Genomic DNA, 20,074 nt, shown 5'->3' on the forward strand with positions numbered 1-20,074 from the left:
TGCTCATGCTCTCTCTCTCTGTATCTCTGTGTCTCAAATGAATAAATAAAATCTTAAAAAAAAGAGAGAGAGAAAGGGGCAGAAAACTTATCTGAAGAAATAATGGCTGAAAACTTTCCTAATCTGGAGAACGAAATAGATGTACAGGTCCAGGAAACTCAGAGAATTCCAAATAAGATGAATCCAAAGAGATACACATCAAGATACATTATAATTAAAATGGTAAAAGTTAAAGAGAGAACCTTAAATGTAGGAAGAGAAAAACAACTTACTACATAAAAGGGAAGTCTCATAAGGCTATCAGCAGAATTTTCAGAAGAAACTTTGCAAGACAGAAGCAAGTGGCATGACATATTCAGAGTGCTGAATGGAAAAAAAACTTCCAACCAAGAATTCTGTACTTGACAAGGCTATCATTCAGAATTGAAGGAGAGATTAAGAATTTTCCAGATAATCAAAAGCTAAAGGAATTCATCACCATTAAACCAGCCTTATAATAAATGTTTAAAGGGACTTATCTAAACTGAAAAGAAATGGTGTTAATAACAAAATGTATGAAAGTAAAAATCTCACTGGAAAAGGTAAATATATATTAAAAGTAGTGGATCAGAGGTGCCTGCATGGCCCAGTCATTTAAGCATCCAGCTCTTGATTTCAGCTCAGGTCATGATCTCAGGGTTGTGAGATTGAGCCCCACATCAGGCTCTGCACTGAGTGTAGAGCCTGCTTGAGATTCTCTCTCTCCCTTTCTGTCTGCTCCTCCCTGCCCCCCAAAATAAAAAAAATAAAAAAGTAGAGGATCAATCACTTATAAAGCAAATATGAAGCTTAAGAAAAGAGAAAAATAATGAAGTTGACTAAAACTGTGATAGTTAAGGGCTGCATAAAATGATGTCAAATGTGACATCAAAAATATAAAACATGGGCAGGGGTGAAGAAAATATGTTTGGAATATGTTCAAATTTAATTGCTATCAACGCAAAGCAGCCCATTCTATGCATAGTAGGTTCTGTATGAATCTCATGGTAACCACAAAGCAAAAATTTACAACAAATACACAAAAGAAAATGAGAAAGGAATCTGAACATAACACTAAAGAAAGCCATCAAACCACAAGGGAAGAGAAAGAAGAAAGGAACAGAGGAACTATGAAAACAGCCAGAAAACAATGAACAAAATGGAAATAAGTACGGACTTATAAATAATTACAGTACTGTAAATGGACTAAACTCTCCAATCAAAAGACACAGTGGCTGAATGGATTAAAAAAAAAGCAAGACCTATCTATATGCTGCTGACAAGAATCTCACTTTAGAAGTAAGGACGTACACAGACTAAAAATGAAGGGATGGAGAAAACTATTCCATGCAAACAGGAATGAAAAGAAAGCTGGAGGGGTGCCTGGCTGGCTCAGTTGGTGGAGCATGTGACTCTTGATCTCAGGGTCATGAGTTGAAGCCCCGTGTTGGGTGTAGAGCTTATTAAAAAAAGAAAAGAAAATACTATAGCTATACTCACAGCAAACAAAATAGACTTTAAAATAAAAATTGTAATAATAGACAAGGAAGGGCATTTACATAATGATAAAGGAGTCAATCCAACAAGACATGACATTAATAAATATGTATGCATCCAACATAGGAACATCAAGACATATAATACAAATATTAACAGACCGAAAGGGAGGAATTGATAGCAATACAGTAATAGTAGGGGACTTTAACACCCCACTTACATCAACAAATAGATCATCCAAACAGGAAATTAATAAGGAAACATCAGCTTAAATGACACCAGATGGACTTAATATATTCAGAACATTCCATTCAAAAGCAACAATACATGGGTGCCTGGGTGGCTCAGATGGTTAAGCGTCTGTTTAGGTCATGATCCCAGGGTCCTGGGATCGAGTCCCGCATTGGGCTCCCTGCTCGGTGGGAAGCCTGCTTCTCTGCCTCTGCCTCTCTCTCTCTGACTCTCATGAATAAATAAATAAAACATTAAAAAAACAGTATTAAAAAAAGCAACAATACACACTATTCTCAAGTGAACATCGTATATTCGCTAGGCTCCATCACATGTTAGGCCACCAATTAAGCCTCAATAAATTAAAAAAGATTGAAACTCTTTTGAGCATTTTTTTCTGATCACAATGGTATGAAACTAGAAATCAATTACAAGAAGAAAACTTGAAAAACCACTAAAATGGGGAGGTTAAATGACATGCTACTCAACATTTTTGTCACTGAAGATAACAAAGAAATAAATACAGAGAGACAAATGAAAATAGAACTCTGATATACCAAAATCTTTGGGATATAGCAAGAGCAATTCTAAGAGAGAATATTATAGTAGTACAGGACTACGTCAAGAAACAAGAAAAATCTCCAGCAGTCTAACTTTACACCTGAAGGAGCTAGGGAAAAAAAAAAAAGAATAAATGACAAAGTAGAAGAAAAGAAATAATAGAGATCAGAGCAGAAATAATTGAACTAGAGACTGAGAAACAATAGAAAAAATTAATAAAGCTAAGAGCTGGTTCTTTGAAAAGATAAAGTTGACAGACTTTTAGTTAGACTAGCCACGAAAAAAGAGAAGGTTCTAATAATCAAAATCATAAATTGAAAGAGGAGAAATTACAACTGACAGCACAGTACAGAGGATCATAAGAGACCACCAAGAAATATATGCTAACAAATTGTACAACCTAGAGGAAATGGATAAATTCCTAGGAACATATAATCTTCTAGGACTGAATCATGAGGAAATAGAAAATCTGAATGAACCAATTACTATTAAGGAGATTGATCAGTAATCAGAAACATCCCAACAAGCAAAAGTCTAAGACCAGATGGTTTCACTGGTGATTTTTGCCAAACATTCAAAAAGATTTAATACCTATCTTTCTCAAACTCTTCCAAAAAATTGAGGAGGTAGTACCTCCAAACTCATTTTATGAGGCCGGCATTACCCTGATAGCAAACCAGACAAGGACACCACATAAAAATTTCTTAAAAATTACAGGCCAGTATCATTAATGAATATTGATGCAAAAATTCTTAACAAAATATTAGCAAACTGAATTCAATAATACATTAAAAGGATAATAAACCATGATCAAGTGGGATTTATTTGAGGGATGCAAGGATGGTTCAACATCCACAAATCAACCAACATGATACACCACATTAACAAAATGAAGGAAAGAATTGTATGATCATCTTTATAGATGCAGAAAAAGCATGTGACAAATTTCAACATACATTTTTTTTAAAGGTAAGATTTCTTGTTTTTTTGTTTTTTTTTTAAGATTTTATTTTATTTATTTGACAGAGAGAGACACAGTGAGAGAGGGAACACAAGCAGGGGGAGTGGGAGAGGAAGAAGCAGGCTCTCCACAGAGCAGGGAGCCCAATGTGGGGCTCGATCTCAGGACCCTGGGATCATGACATGAGCCAAAGGCAGACGCTTAACGACTGAGCCACCCAGGTGCCCCTCAACATACATTTTTGATAAAAACTCTAAATGAAGTGGGTACAGAGGGAGTGTACCTTAACATAACAAAGGCCATATGTAGTAAACCCACAGTTAACATCATACTCAGTGGTAAGCAGCTGAAAGCTTTCCCTCTAAGATCAGGAACAAGACAAGGATGCCCACTCTTACCACTTTTATTCAATATAGTGTTGGAGATCCTAGCCACAGCAATTGGTAGGAAAAAGAAATAAAAGGCATCCAGATTGGAAAGGAAGAAGTAAAACTGCCACCACCTAAAGATGACATGATGCTATAGAAAACCTAAAAGACTTCACCAAAACCTGTTAACAACTAATAAATGAATTCAATAAATTAATGGAATACAAAATCAACATAAAGAAATCTGTGGAGTTTTTATAATGAGTTATTAGCAAGAATAATTAAGAAAACAATCTCATTTATAATTGTATTAAAAAGAATAAAGTACCTAGGAATAAATTTAACCAAGGAGGTTTAAGACCTATACAATGAAAACTAAGACATCATGAAAGAAATTGAAGAGGACACAAATGTAAATAAATACCATACTCATGGATTGGAAGAATTGATATTAAAATGTCCGTATCACCCAAAGCAATCTGCTGATTCAGTGCAATCCCTATCAAAATTCAAATGGCCTTTTGACAAAGCTAGACCAAATAATTCTGAAATTTATATGGAACCACATCCTTACCAATACTTCTTTTTTCTTCTCCTTCCTTCCTTCCATCCTTTTCTTTTCTTTTCTTTTCTTTTTTGGTTAATGGTCATTCTAATGGGTGTGAAGTGGTATTTCATTGTAGTTTTGATTTGCATTTTTCTGATGATTAGTGATATTTAGTATCTTTTTTTTTTTTTTTTTTAAAGATTTTATTTATTTATTTGACAGAGAGAGAGACAGCGAGAGAGGGAACACAAGCAGGGGGAGTGGGAAAGGGAGAAGCAGGCTTCCTGCCGAGCCGGGAGCCCGATGTGGGACTCGATCCCGGGACTCCAGGATCATGACCTGAGCCGAAGGCAGTCGCTTAACCAACTGAGCCACCCAGGCGCCTCTTTAGTATCTTTTCATATGCCTGTTGGCTGTTTGTGTATCATCTTTGAAGAAATGTCTATTCAAAGTTCCTTGCTCATTTTTTAATTGGGATTTATTTTTTTGGTGTTGTTGAGATGTAAGAGTTCTTTATATATTCTGGATATCAGTCCCTTATCCAGGTATATGATTTGCAATGGAAACAACTTTTTTTTTAAAGATTTTATTTGTGAGAGAGAGAGAGAGAGAAAAGAGAGTGTGCACACAAGCAGGGGGAGCAGCAGGCAGTGGGAGAAGCAGGCTCCCTGCTGAGCAAGGAGCCCGATGCAGGACTCAATCCCAGGACCCTGGGATCATGACATGAGCCGGAGGCAGATGCTTAACTGACTGAGCCACCCAGGCATCCCTGGAAACATTTTTTTTTTTTAAAGACTTTATCCATTCATTTGAGAGAGAGAGGGAGGGGGAATGGCAGGCAGAAGGAGAAGCAGGCTCCCTGCTGAGCAAGGAGCCCAGTGCAGGACTTGATCCCAGAACCCTGGGATCATGACCTGAGCCAAAGGCAGATGCGTAACTGACTGAGCCACCCAGGCGCCCCTGGAAACAACTCTTGAGAAGCAAAGTCAGAGAATTTATTTTCAGCAGACTTGCACTGCAAGAAATCCTAAAGGAAGTTACTTAGGCAAAAGGAAAATATTAACAGGTGGAAATTTGGATCTGTGAAGAGGAATGAAGAGTGCAAGAAATGGTAAAATATGGGGTAAATATAAAAGATATTTTCTTCCTTTTTAAACTTTTCAAAAGATAGTTGATTATTTAAAGCAAAGATAACAGTGAGTTGGTGGCTTATAGCATACATGGAAATAGATTGACTGATGTCAGTATCATAAAGAATGGTACAGGAGAAAGTCAGTATAGTATTGTTAGGTGCCTATACTGTACACAAAGTGGTATAGTATTTGAGTGTAGGCTTTGTGTACTTTAGAGCAATTGCTAATAAAAAAATAAAGAAAAATAACTTATAAGTCCATGGGGGAGATGAAATTGAATATTAAAAACTAATCGGTCCACAAGAAGGTAGGCAAAGATGAAGAACGGAATAAACAAGAGATGGGACAAAAATAGTAAAATAGTAAATTTAAATCTTACTTTTTTGATAATTAAATTAAATATAAATGATATAAATAACCTAGTTAAAAAGTAAAGATACTCAGATTGGCTAAAAAAGTAATACTCAAGTATATGATGTCAGGAAACTTATTTGGAATATAAAGGTAAAAATAGACTAAAAGTACAAGGATGGTCTGCATCTGGCTCATATGTAGTAATAGGGACTATATTTATACTCATCACGAAACAATCCCCTGCTCCACAAAGTACACCAAACAGTAGTTCTGAAGACACTGCATGTGAGGCAGTGATGGTCAGTGATCCCTGAGTGGTGAGAAACAAGTGAAGTGAGCCCTGCAATTGCCTCTGCTGCATTGAGAGACTCACCAGGTTATGGCACAGGCAGTGAGAACTGAGGTGTGGAGTTTGGCACATTCCCCTGGTTGAGGAGATGTTGTTGCTGTGGAACTGAGTCACAAATTATAAAAGCAAGAGAACAAAATATTTCCAAGTCACTTAACTGCATCCCAGAACAAAGTTAAGGAAGATTTGTAGGAGTGGGAAATACCAGCATACAACAAGTTGAAATTCATAATGCATGTCATTCAGTTAAAGATCCCCATATATGCACAGGACCCAAAAAACAACCCATCATGAAAATAACCATAGGGACACAGAATTGACACAGATGATAGAATTAGCAGAGGATGTTAAAAGTATTTGTTGTAATTATATTCCATATGTTCAGAAAGTGAGAAACATGTAAGATGCAAAGAGATCCATGTAGAACTTTTAAAGATGAAAACTACATCTGAGACGAAGAATACACTAGATGAGATAAATGGCAGATAGGACATTGCAGGAAAAAGATTAATGAACTTGAAGGCATAGCAAAAGAAACCATCCAATAGAAACATACAGAGAAGAAAGAGGGAGAAAACATCAATTTGTTGTAGGATACCTTCAAACAATCAAATATATAAGTAGAGTTCCTAAAGGAGGCCGTTTACATAAAAATATATTTCCAGAAATAGTGGCCAAAAACTTTCCAAATATGTTTCATTAAGATGAAACCATAAACCAAAACTTTCCAAATAAGTTTTAAGATGAAACTCTAAAAAATTGAATGAGCTACCAAGTATAAGCAATATAAAGGAAACTACACCAAGGCTCATCACAATCAAATTACCAAATACAAATAATAAAGAGAAAATCTTAAAAGCAGTCAGAAAAAAAAAAAGACAAGATCAAGTTGTGTGCATAGGAGCAAAGATAAAGATGACATTAGATTTCTTGTCAGAAATAATATAAGCAAGAAAACAGTGGAATAGCGCCTTTAAGGTACTGAAAGATGAAAAAATAATCTCCCTAGAATTCTATATCTGGCAAAAATATGTTTCAGAAACCAATGTGAAAAAATTCATCATATTCAAGATGCTGCTTCAGAAAAGCTGAAGAAATTCAATGCTTCTCCCCCCACCCCCCACACTTGAGGAAAATTTTAAAGTCCTTCAGACAGCAGGAAAATGATGCCAGTTGAATTAAAAAAAAAAACAAAACAAAAAATGCAAGACATGGTAACTAGGGTAAATATATAGAATTTGTTTCTTATTTAATCTCTTTAAAATGTAGTTTTTTAAAGTCAAAATATTAACAAGATACTGTATGGTTTATCGCATCCATAAAAGTAAAATGCATGATAACAGTAGCTTAAAGGCCAAGGGAGAAAAGGAAGCATATTATAAGACTCTTATGCTCTACACTAGGTGGTGTGATATCTCTTAAAGGTAGACTGTGATAAATTAAAGATATGTATTGTAAACTCACTAAAATAGGAAAACAGAGTCATAAATAATAAGCAAAGAAAAGTAGATAGAATTTAATCATACAAAACAATCCAACAGAAGTCATGACAACATGAAAAGGGAAAGAAGGTCAGCTGGGACAAATAGAAATAGCAAGATGATATGTTCTAATGAGTAAGATGAAATGTTCTGATGAATAACCACATTAAATATAAACAAATATAATATTCTAAACACCCCAACTTAAAGGCCAAGATTGAATCAAAAGCAAGATCCAGCCGTATTACTTGCCTACAAGAAGCACTGTTAACTGTATACACAAATAGGTTAAAAGTAAAACGTGGAAAATGATATAACATGGTAACCTATTAGAAAGAAACTTGGAATGAGTTTATTAGTTTCAGACAAAGGAGATTTCAGTATTATCTGGGACAAAGAAGGTCATTTCATAACAATAATGGGGTCAGTTAATTAAGAGGACATAAGAGGTTTTATGTTTATGCACTTAATAACTGAACTTCAAAACATACAGAACAAAATTAATAGAAATGCAAGGGGAAATTCATAATTATAGTCAGATTTCAGTAATGCCTCTCAATAATTGATACAATAAGTGGACAGAAAATTACCAAAGATACAGTTGAGTTGGATACTGTTGTCAACCGACTTGACCTAACTAGATTTACAAAATACTGTACTGAAGAAGAGCAGAAGACACATTTGTTCAGAAGTTTACACAGAACATTTACCAAGACTGACTGTGTTTACCAAGATAGAGCCATAAAAGAAGTCTCAATAAATTTGGAAGGATTGAATTCATAAAGAAGAATCTCAGACCACAGTGGAATTAAATTAGAAATCATTAATAGAAAGATCCTTGGAAAAATTCCCAAATATTTGGAAATTAAATAGCATGCTTATAAGTAATCCATCGTTAGAAGAAGAAATCAAATGGGAAATTGGGAAATATTTTAAATTGAATGGGAACAGAAACAACATATTCAAGATGCTGCTAAAACAGTACTTAGAGGGAAATCTATAGCTCTATATGTCTATATTAGAAAAGAAGAAAGATCTCATATAAATGACTTCAGTTTCATTCAGATGATTTCAGAGTAGAAAAAGAAGAGTAAATTAATCCCAAAGGAAGCAGAAGAAAATAATAATCTGAATAGCCCTCTATCTATTAAATAAATTGAAATTGTAGTTAAAAATCTGCTTACAAAGAAAACTCCAGGTCTAGATAGTTTCACTGGCGAATTATGTAGAACACTATGGGAAGAAATAATATCAATTCTACATCAACTTTTTAAAAATATTTGAAGTGGATGGAATATTTTCCAAAGCCTATGATGCTAGCATTGCTGGGAAACCAGAACCAGGCAAAGACATTATAAGTAAACTTCAGAATACTACTACTTGTGAGCACAGATGCAAAAATCTAAACCAAATTTCAGCAAATCAAATTCGACAGTGTATTAGAAGGTTAATATATCATGACCACTTGGTGTTTATCCCAGGAATGCAAGGTTGGTTTAACAATCAAAAAAAAATTGGGATGCCTGGGTGGCTCAGTTGGTTAAGCATTGGCCTTCGGCTCAGGTCATGATCCCAGCATCAGGCTCCCTGCTCAGCAGGGAGCCTGCTTCTCCCTCTGCCTGCTCTGCCTGCCGCTCCCCCTGCTTGTGCTCTCTCTCTCTCTGACAAATAAATTAAATCTTTTAAAAAAACAGTATAATTAATCATATTTACAAACTAAAAAGTAAAAATCATGATCATCTCAGTAGATGCAGAAAAATCATTTGAGTAATCCAATATTCATTCCTGATTTAAAAAAAAAAAACACCCTTGAGCAAACTAGGAATAGAAGTGAGGTTCCTCAATCTGTTAATGGACATTCATGACAAACCTCATTTACTGACATTGTACTTACTGGAAAGATTGAATACTTTCTTTATACAATCAGGAACAAGATAGAGATGTTTACTTTCACCAGTCTTATTCAACATTGTCCTGGAGGTTCTAACTAGTGCAATCAGGGAAGAAAAAATAAATAAATGTTATTCACACGGGAAAGGAAGGAATAAAACTGTCCTTATTCACAGATGGCCTGATTGTCTATGTCGAAAATTTCACAGAATTCTATTACCACTAACTGAATGAGTTTACTAAGGTTGAAGTATATAAGATTAATATACAAAAATCAGGTGGGTTTCTGTAAAGTAGCAAGGAGCAATCAGAAATTGAAATAAAAATTACCATTTAATAAATATAAAAATATGAAATACGATAAATCTGACAAAATATGTTAAAGAAAATTGAAAACTACAAAATACTGTTGAAAGTGAAGGATCCCTAAATACATTGAGAGATACAATTGATACAGATTCTGTATTTTGAATTGAATTTTTTGCTAAAATTTATTTGTAATTCCCCAAATCAGTATTTGCAGTGCTTTGCAAAGTGGCACAAAATTTGAGTTGGCTGATGTGCACAGTCCAAACTGAGGATGAACGTTCTGTTGTCTTGTTTTAGCCCTCATGCATTAAGCAAGTGTCCTTTTCTTGCTCTGTGTAGTGCCACATTTTTAGCATTTTGGTGTTTTTTGTTGGTGATTTAGCTGTTTAAAATGTCTCCTAAGCATGATGCTGAAGTGCTGGGTAGTATTCCTAAGCACAAGAAAGTTGTGATGTGCCTTATGGAGAAAGTACATGTATTTAGATAAGCTCTGTTCAGGCAGGAGTTAGAGTGTTGTCAGCTCCGAGTTCAGTGTTAATGAATCAACGATATATACTAAGTAGGGGATCTATAAACAGAAACACACGAGAAACAAGGTTATATATTGATTGAGAAAAATGTTACGACTAGAGGTCTGTAGGAACCCGTCTTTCCCCTAGTAGCAATGGTTTAATATTTGATAATTCACTGTTTATGGGGACATTATAAAACACAATTATCATTGAGATGTTTTTATTTCAATATTGAGAATTAACTGTATAACCTGTACATGAGTTGGAAAACTCAACTTTGTTAAAATGGTGATTTTTTCCCAATTAGTCTGAGGATTCAAGGGAATTCTTCCCTAATCCTTGCAGGCATTTTTGCCTAAAATAAAATTCATATGTAAATGCAAGAACTTAGAATAGCCAAAACAGGTGTGAAAAAGAACAATGTTGTGGGGCCAACACTACCTAATTTCAAGAAATACTATAAAGCTACAGTAAAAGCAGCATTGGCATAAAAATAGGCAAATAGATCAATGAAACATAGAGCTAGGCCAGAAATAAAAACCCACTTACATATCGGTAACTGGTTTTGACAAAGCCATAAAAAGCAATACAGTGGAAAAAATAGTAGCATTTTTCACAAATAGGGCTTGAGCATTGCACATTGATCTACAAAAAATGGAATTGAATCCATATTTTGCACTGTGTGCAAAAATTAATTCAAAATGGCCCAGAGACCTAAATGTGCAACCTAAAACTATAAAGCTTCCAGAAGAAAACATAGGGGAAAATCTTTGAGACCTTAACTAGGTAATGATTTCTTAGATACAACACCAGGAGCACAATATATAAATGGACAAACTGATAAACTAGATGTTATTAAAATTAAAGTCTGCTCTTCAAAAGACACTAGTAAGAAAATGAAAAGAGATACCACATTCTGGGAGAAAATCTTTGCAAAACGTATACCTGACTCTAATGACTTATATTTAGAATATATAAAGAACTTTTCAAATAAAACAATAAGAAAAATAACCCAATTATAAAATGGGTAAAATATTCAGATGGATGCTTCATTACAGGACAAATACAGGTAGTGTGTAAAAAATTCAACATGTGTAGTCAATAGGGAAATGCAAATTAAAATCACAGTGAGATAACCATTACATAGCTGTTAGAATGACTAAAGTTAAGAAGACCGACCATATCAAATGTTGGTAAGGCTACACCATATTTTAGCAGTGTTTAAATCCCAAGGTGGCTTCATTTGTAAAAGTCAGGGATTGTAGACATGGCACTTACAGCCTGCTGTGAATCAGGTCCTTGAGCATCTTCTTGTTTTTCAGAAACTTGGTAGCCCCGTAAAGACTAGAAAGGACAATAGCAGAGTCTGAAACTTTTACACTGTAAACTGTTCCCTACTTTTGGTATGGCTTTGTAATTTCTTTAAATATAAAGGTTATATATATACATATTCATTGTAAAAAGGTAAAACAATGTGGTACTACAAAGTAGAAAATGAGGATTCTCCGGACGCCTAGGTGGCTCAGTCATTAAGCATCTGCCTTCAGCTCAGGTCATGATCTCGGGGTCCTGGGATGGAGTCCCGCATCGGGCCTCCTGCTCAACGGGGAGCCCGCTTCTCCCTCTGCCTGCAGCTCCCCCTGCTAGTGCGTACACTCATTCTCTCTCTCTCTCTCTGACAAATAAATAAAATCAAAGAAAAAAAAAAGTGAGGATTCTCTCTGTTCCCTGCCAGTTGCATTTCTTCTTTAATGCACAGGCGCCTGTTTGATTTAAAAAAAAAAAAAAAATTAAAATGAGATCAGACAGTAAGCTTTCCTAGCTGTTTTTCATTTAACACTTTGTAACATTTTCCATGTCAGTTGCACATCCCATTGTAGTTTAACTCATTAATTATTGATAGATACATATTTAGCTTCCTTATAGTTCTTCAGTTACAGTCTTGCTATGCACATTGTCACTGTGTATATTTTATGTGAGTCTTCCTGTAGTATGAATACCTAGATGTAGAATTGCTGTTTTAAAGATAGAGGCAATTGAAACTTTTTTTTTTAGATTTACTTATTTATTTTACATGTGTGCAGGGGGGAGGGGCAGAGGGAGAGAAAGTCAAGCAGATTCCACACTGAGCACAGAACCCATCATGGGACTCGATCTCACAACCCTGAGATCACTACCTGAGCCGAAACCAAGAGTCGGAGGTTTAATCGACTACACCACCCAGGTCCCCTGCAATTGAAACTTTAACCAGTATTGCCAGTTTGCTCACCAGAAAGTTTGTCCAAGTTCTGTTTGCATCGGTAGAGTTTGCACCCATTTTCCTACATCCTTGCCAATACTTACATGATCATTTTTACCATCTTTATCAGTTTAGTGTGGTAAATTACATTTCACTGGAATTCAAATTTTTATTTCTTTAGACATTAGTTTTTTGAGCAGATGTGTTTACTCAAATTGTGAGTCGATTGTGAGTACATTTGCCCTTTTTTTTTTGGATTTAAAAAATTTATTTTGAGGGGAGGGGGTGGGGGGATGGGGTTAGCCTGGTGATGGGTATTAAAGAGGGCATGTACTGAATGGAGCACTGGGTGTTATACGTGAACAGTGAATCGTGGAACGCTACATCAAAAACAAATGATGTAATGTATGGTGATTAACATAATGAAATTTAAAAAAAAATTTTATTTTTATCATCTTTGTGTTTTATGGATGTAAACAGTTTTTCCTTACATGTTGCAAGTATTTCTCCAGTTTGTATACTTTTTAAGCATCATTTATGGTATGTCTTGCTGGTATGGGAGTTATACATTTTTTTTTTATTATGTTAATCACCATACATTACATCATTAGTTTTTTTTTTTTTTTGAAGATTTTATTTATTTATTTGACAGAGAGAGACACAGCGAGAGAGGGAACACAAGCAGCGGAAGAGGGAGAGGGAGAAGCAGGCCTCCCGCGGAGCAGGGAGCCCGATGCGGGGCTCGATCCCAGGACCCTGGGATCATGACCTGAGCCGAAGGCAGACGCTTAACGACTGAGCCACCCAGGCGCCCCTACATCATTAGTTTTTGATGTAGTGTTCCATGATTCATTGTTTGCGTATAACACCCAGTGCTCCATTCAATATGTGCCCTCTTTAATACCCATCACCGGGCTAACCCATCCCCCCACCCCCCTTTTTATGTTATTAAATCTGTCAGTTTATCCCATTATGACTTCTAGGGTTCTCTTCTTACTTAGAAAAGTCGTTTGTCTTACAGGATTGTGACAGATATTTAGCCAAATTTTCTTGTGCTTTTGTCATATTTTTATATTTTACATTTTAATACTATGGAATTTATTTTTGTTTTTATGAGGTAGGAACTTAAATTTTTCCTTAATTGATAGGCAATTATAACAGAACAATTTGATCCTTGGGTAGTGATTTTGCTTGGACAACCTTAGGTTATAGTCTAATTTGAAGTTATATGGTTTGTTTTAGTTAGAGTTATGGAGAGGTAGTCCTATTTCTCCTAGAAGGCAAGAGCCTGTGGAAGGCAAATTCCTTTGCTCTTTTGACTTTTTTTTTTTTTTTTTTCCTTTTTATTTACTTGGGAATTAGGATGAGTCACTTCCAGTAGCAGGGCATAGGGGAAGGGAAGCCAGCAAAGAGACATAGAAACTGTGTCCAAGTCATTTCTGGGACCGGGGATGAAAACGGATTCTTCTGTGGAGAGACTTGCCTTGGCAGGTGAGGTAGACTATGTATTAGCAACAGCTCTGGCTGCAATTTAACTACTTTAAAAATGTTGCTACTGTAAGTTCTGGCTTAGGAAACTTTTGGTGTTTTGGTGGATTCTGGTCAGTTTTTTCTGCTGTTTCCTTCTATGCATTCTGTTTTTTGTTAATGATTTACTTGAATTTGCTGGAATGTGATGTGTTTTATGTGCTTTCTTCTGCATGTGTGCTGTGGAGAAGCTTGGATTGTCTTTCTCTTTTCTACCCTTGCTAGCTTGGTGAATTCCTAGTTTACTTAACTAATCTAATCACCACCTCTTGAAACCTGCCTTTCAGTACCTCTTTCACCTAAGAACTCCCTGTAACAGCCTTATTGTAGCATTGGTATTGTGGTATTGTATTTGTTTATTTTATGTGTCTGTTTCTTATACCATTCTGTGAGCTCTCTTGGGACAGGGATTTTGCCTGTTGATTGAAAACTCTCAACTCCATTATTTTGGTATAGTTTGAAGATTTAAGTCCCAGAGAGTCAGGATATTTTATAAAAATATGAAAGTAGGGTCTGTCTCAAAAAGACTAGAGTGTATCTATTTTTTGTCGAGTGTGCTGATACTGTTGTTACAAGTATCTACCAGTGTTACCTATCAAAGTTATGGTGAGTTACATGTAAACAAATTTCATATCAACAAAGATAGAATATTCCCTAACACAAATATGAGAAATCTTAAGTGTCTTTTATATTACAGCTGGGAATTTTTCAGTGGAAACAAACTTATGATGTCATAAGTCAGTGGAAAAAAATAACATACATGTTTTTTACAGAATATTAAGTCTATTTGTGTGAATAAAATCAGCTTATCCTAACAGAACATTTTAACTCAGAATATTTTTGATTGCAGGGCTATGAAAAAAAGTTTATAAAACTATATCACTGTTTTCATAATTTGATGGTAGTATGTTTTAACAAATTGTTTATAATCAGAATAATAATGGATTCTTGTCATTGTTAACAGTTTTTGCATCATCTCGTTCAACCCATACAGTTACCCAGTAATATAAAAACAACTATTATTCTTGTTTTACTGTCTAGGAAAGTGACCTTTAAATACTTTCTCAAACTCAAATAGGTATCAGTGAGTGGCAGAGATATCCAAAACAGGCTCCTAACCATCATATGGCAGTTGCTCTCTCAAAATGACAAAGTCTTAGATTGTGAAATCCATTATCATTGATTTTATTTACTTTTAAGTAAGCTTCTATCCCAGCCACCAAACTGACTTGAAGCCTATTTCAAAATATCTTCCGTGAAAACATTCTTAGATCTCTTGAAAATGTATACCTATGCAACAGTATATGCATTTTTCACTTTTTGCACTATTGACTTTTCTAAGAAGTTATATATAAGTTAAGCTTGTAGATCTCAATTTTTATAAATCAGTTGTTTTATAGTTTCATAGATGCTTTATTAAAATTTTGGTTTAATTTTTTTAAAAAGATTTATTGTTTATTTATTTTAGAGAGAGCAGCGAGATCGCACCTGTGCGATTGGGGGAGGGCAGAGGGAGAGAGAGAATCTCAATAGGCTCCCCATTGAGCTCAGATCCCCACACGGGGCTTGATCCCATGATCCAGAGATCATGACCTGAGCCAAAATCAAGAGTTGGTTGCTCAACTGACTGAGCCACCCAGGCATCCCAAAAATTTTGTTTTAATTCTTAATTATTGCTCTGTCACTGAGCTCTGTCAAGTAGTTAATACTAATAAAATTCCTGATTAAATAGAGGCACAGCTATTTAAAATAAAGTTTTAATCATTTTGTAAAATAAATTACAACTAGGACTAATTATTTTTAAATTTACCGAATTTAAACCTTTAAATATTAGTTATAAAGCTTTATCTACATGAGATCCTGTGTGTATTTGCACACCTTTCACAACAAAACTTCAGCTACACATTAAAATGCTTTATAGGATTCATGTTATTTTTATGCAGCAAAAAGTCAAAGTTAGTGGAATACAAGTTTAACACCATGTTATTAGTTGGCACTTTGCTTTAAAGGATTTAGATCAGGTTTTCTTACCAAACAAGTATAGAGAGCTATAAACATCATTTTTTAAAAATTTAAATTCAATTAGCCAACATATATAAACTTACAATTTTAATCACATTTTAATATATTAAAAACCCATGCTATTAAAAATTTCCCCTGTAACATTGTGCTTGATATGCTCCTAATATTTTTTGCATTGTAGCAGATGAATATATAGCATTGCTGAGTTACAAAAATTATACAGTAGTATAAATGCTGTTTAAGTGTTATGAAAAATTGATTTTTACCAGGCTTTAATATATTTTCTCATTTTTAACAAATTGTCATTTTTCTTTGCTTCTTGATACAGATGTGGGTATCTGTGTTATCTGTTGTACTTGAGTTATTTGATGCCATGGTATGCAAGGACCCAGACTGAGTATAGCCCAGGTCACTTTGTATTTTATATGATGACTGACTTTCTGGTACAATTTATAAAATTTACAGTGGAATAAGTAAGATGCAGGTTTCCTCAAACCTCTTTTGACTTACTCTTGTCTTTTTTGTGCTGTTCCAAAAAGTAATAATTACTAGTTTATTTTATTTTATTTGTTTGTTTTACATGCCACTTAGAGTGGTTTAATTGTAGAATTGACGGTCAACTGTATTGGTCCTTCAGTTGGTTGCTTAGGTTCTCTTTTCTTTTACTTGTGCCTTACTAGGTATTTATGTAGTTTTTTAATCAAATACTTTCTTAATCGTAATGATTGTGATCAAATTATTGTATTAAATTATTGATCCTGAAAAGAGTATGAAAAAGTTAAGAGAATACTGTTTTGTTCATTAAACTTGCCTTAGAAAGTTAATAGGTAAAGTTTCTAAAACCAGCTATTTCCATTCATTTAATGTATTTTCCACACATTGTGATTCGTTTAATTGAGCAGAAAGTAAACCACTTGTGTGTTTTATGCTTAAGTTTTAAAATGTTTCTTGGTATTGATTAATAGGAGATGAAAGAAAACTAAAAAGCAGTTAATGTATCTATAAATGAGATGAATGAATAATATAGGATAAAATAATACAGTATTAGGAAAATATTTTGAAGCTGCTAATAATTGTCGTAGAATTTAGAATACCATACATTAAAAAATCTTAACCTCAAAACAACCTGTGAGTTAAGTAGGATAGATTTATTATACCCTTATCTTAAGGATAAAGCATAGAAGCCTTAGTTAAATTAAGTAAAAATCATTAAGACCTTGCAGGTTAGGGAAGGATTTCTTAAACAAGACATAGCAAGCACAGACTATAAAAGAAAAGATTGATAAATATAATACATAAAATAATCAATAGAAAAAAAGACAGGAGCAGTTCCCAAAGAGGAAACCCAAATGATCAATAACATGAGAAGATGATTAGACTCACTAGGAAAATGGGAATGCAAATTAAAATAATAGTGGGGAAAACAAAAACTAATAGAGGGTTACAATTTGTCAAACCTCAGGTTATCAAAAATTAAAATACCTGACCATACTGATGTTTTCAGGTTTGAAGGGAAGTGGTAATTCTCATACTGTCAGCAGAAGGTAATTTGGTACAGTCATTCTGAGTGCCATTTGGCAGCATGTTTTTTACTTATAAGGGTAAAGAAACAACTTAAAGGTCTATCAGTAGGGGAGTGGATTAGAAAACTGATGTGGTATTGTGATGGAAATTATACAGCAGTTAAAAGTAACACAGTGGATCTATATAAGTTATAATGTCAAAAACATAATGAAGAGTGAAGAAAGTAAGTTGTGAAAAGTATATGTTATTTTACTATTAATGTGACTACAAAACTATATATATCTCAAGGCCATATTTTCATGGTTATACATACATGCCTATAAATGTATTTTAAAATATTCCAGAGGGATATATTCTAAATTCATATAGTAGTGGTTTCTGGAAAGGATAAAGGGAACTTAACTGGAATATAATACTGGTTTGTTTTTTTTTTAATGAGACTTAAACATGGAAAGTATTAATTTCAGTTCTAAGTGGTAAGAACATGGACATTCGTTAAATTATCCTTTCTACTTTCTTTAAAATTTTGTTAACAAAAAGAAAAAGAAGTAACTAAAAAATAGTAGTTGGATGAGCTAGTACTTAAGCTTAGGCTTGATTCCCAAGTCTAGAGCTCTTTCAATTAATATGCTGCCTCAAAATTAGAGGGAAAAAAAAGTAAGATCAAATAATAAAAAAGGTAGAATGTAGTTTTATAGTAATAAGAATCAGGAGAATTATGTGTTTATGCTAAACTTTTTTGAGAGGAAAAGAAAGTTAAAAGATAAACTAAAAATTATTATAATCATATTATTTAAAAATCTTTAAGCATGCTGTTTTCAAAAAATGTATAGAGAGTAATTTAGGTACTCAGGGAAAAAGTTACCTTAATTTATTGTTTAAAATGTGATACATATTTCTGTTGCATGTAATGGAAAACTAGATAATTTGAATTTTTTATATAAAATTCATGAAAATAATTTAATCCAAATTTACAATCTGACTTCAATCTAAAAAAGTCAAAACTAGCTTTTCTTCCATTTTGTAAAGTCATTCTTCACAAAAACTTTAAAGCCTTTTTATTTACAGCTTCTCTCCAAGATAAAATGGCAAACCCCAAAGAGAAAACTCCAATGTGTCTGGTAAATGAGTTAGCCCGTTTCAATAGAGTCCAACCCCAGTATAAACTTCTGAAAGAAAGAGGGCCTGCTCATTCGAAGGTAAGGTTATGAAGAGAGGTGGTGAGACATGCTTATCAAAGTCTATCAGATTTATCATCTCAGGTTTTAATTGTGCTTCATTGTGGGGTGGGGGGAGGGGCAGCAGATGACCTGAAGGTTTTTAGTTCTATATTAATAATATTTAGAAGTCTGTAACTAAACAATTTTATAGCTCATTATGGTTTACAAAGTTCTTTCAGATACAGTACTTCACAAAAACCTTAACAAATCAGGAGATGTGGGTTTTGATTTCTGTTTTGTAAATTAACTTAACGCACAGAAAAGTTAAGTGACTTGCTTAGTAATAGCTCATAAGTGCCCGTGCCATCACTTGAATATGTGTTCTTTGGCTCCCAGGTGCAGTGTTCTTTCCATTAAATTATAACTGCTAAAGTAAAAATGGACACAGAGTAAATATAACAACAGTTACCTAGTGAGACATCTTTTCTGGTGTGATACAGAATTATACGTTTCATCATTTATAAAAGTTGTATGTACCAGTATTGTTGTTATTTATGCATTCATTCTTAATATTGTTTTCTTAAGTGGAAAAGCAATTTATATATAGCCTCATACATGTTTACATATATATATATTACAAAGAAGTCTATAATTAATGCATTTATGTTTGAGCTTTATTCATATGTTTTAAAAAGTCTCAGTTGTACACAAATTTCCATGGTACATTTTTAATCTTGGATTTGGAGGTATGTTGAAGCAATTAATTCTCTAAGAGTTGATTAATCTGTATAAAGCAATGGCTGTTGGATTATTTAATTGTTTTCTAGTACCTCCTTCAAAGTAAGGGGAATAAGGTGAAACTGAAACCTGTTAAATCTGTTAATTTTGTTCCCTATTAGAGACTTTTATGAAGGATTTCTGGGCAACAGTTTAATTTGTTCATAATATCATTTGTGTAGAGAAAAAAAGTTGTGGCCTAAGTTAAGTCATTTATCCTGACTCTCTTTTGTGCCCATTAATTCATACTCATTTCATATTCATTCCCTTTCTGGCCTTAATCATGTTGAACTGTTTGCATTTCTTAGAATGTTTCGTGTTTTTTTCACATCTCTCTCCTTCGCCTATGTTGTAGTGTCTCCCCGCCTTGAGGGTCCTTTTGTTCTTACACATTTTTGAACGGTCAGCTCACATACCATTAAACCTCTGTGAAACTTCTCTGATCCCTCCACTGGGCCTTCAGCAGGACCTGACTTCCTCAGGTGTAGTCACCGATGTGCTGTACATAATGATACATGTTGGTCATTACGATTGTACTAGACTGAGCTTTTTTAGGGTTATTGTTCTTCTATATTTTATGGCTCCTGTAGGATCTGTCTTCTTAGCTCCTCATT

The 20,074-nt window shown here is 34.2% G+C and overlaps 1 protein-coding gene across 7 annotated transcripts in view; it reads left to right on the forward strand.

Moving 5' to 3' along the window:
• Nucleotides 1-20,074, forward strand: part of STAU2 (staufen double-stranded RNA binding protein 2) — a 304,830-nt gene that overhangs the window by 19,342 nt on the left and 265,414 nt on the right. For 2 of the 7 annotated variants that reach the window (XM_036065327.2, XM_036065331.2), the window contains one exon: nucleotides 18,592-18,722. The exons of the other annotated variants lie outside the window; for them this stretch is intronic. In XM_036065327.2, the coding sequence (XP_035921220.2) occupies nucleotides 18,609-18,722 (114 nt within the window). In that variant the 5' untranslated portion in view covers nucleotides 18,592-18,608. Of the gene's footprint in view, nucleotides 1-18,591; nucleotides 18,723-20,074 lie in introns of those variants that run through there. 7 annotated transcript variants of the gene reach the window in all.

The sequence above is a fragment of the Halichoerus grypus genome, chromosome 5 (genome assembly GCF_964656455.1).
Source record: "Halichoerus grypus chromosome 5, mHalGry1.hap1.1, whole genome shotgun sequence".
In the NCBI taxonomy this organism is placed as follows: domain Eukaryota; kingdom Metazoa; phylum Chordata; class Mammalia; order Carnivora; family Phocidae; genus Halichoerus; species Halichoerus grypus.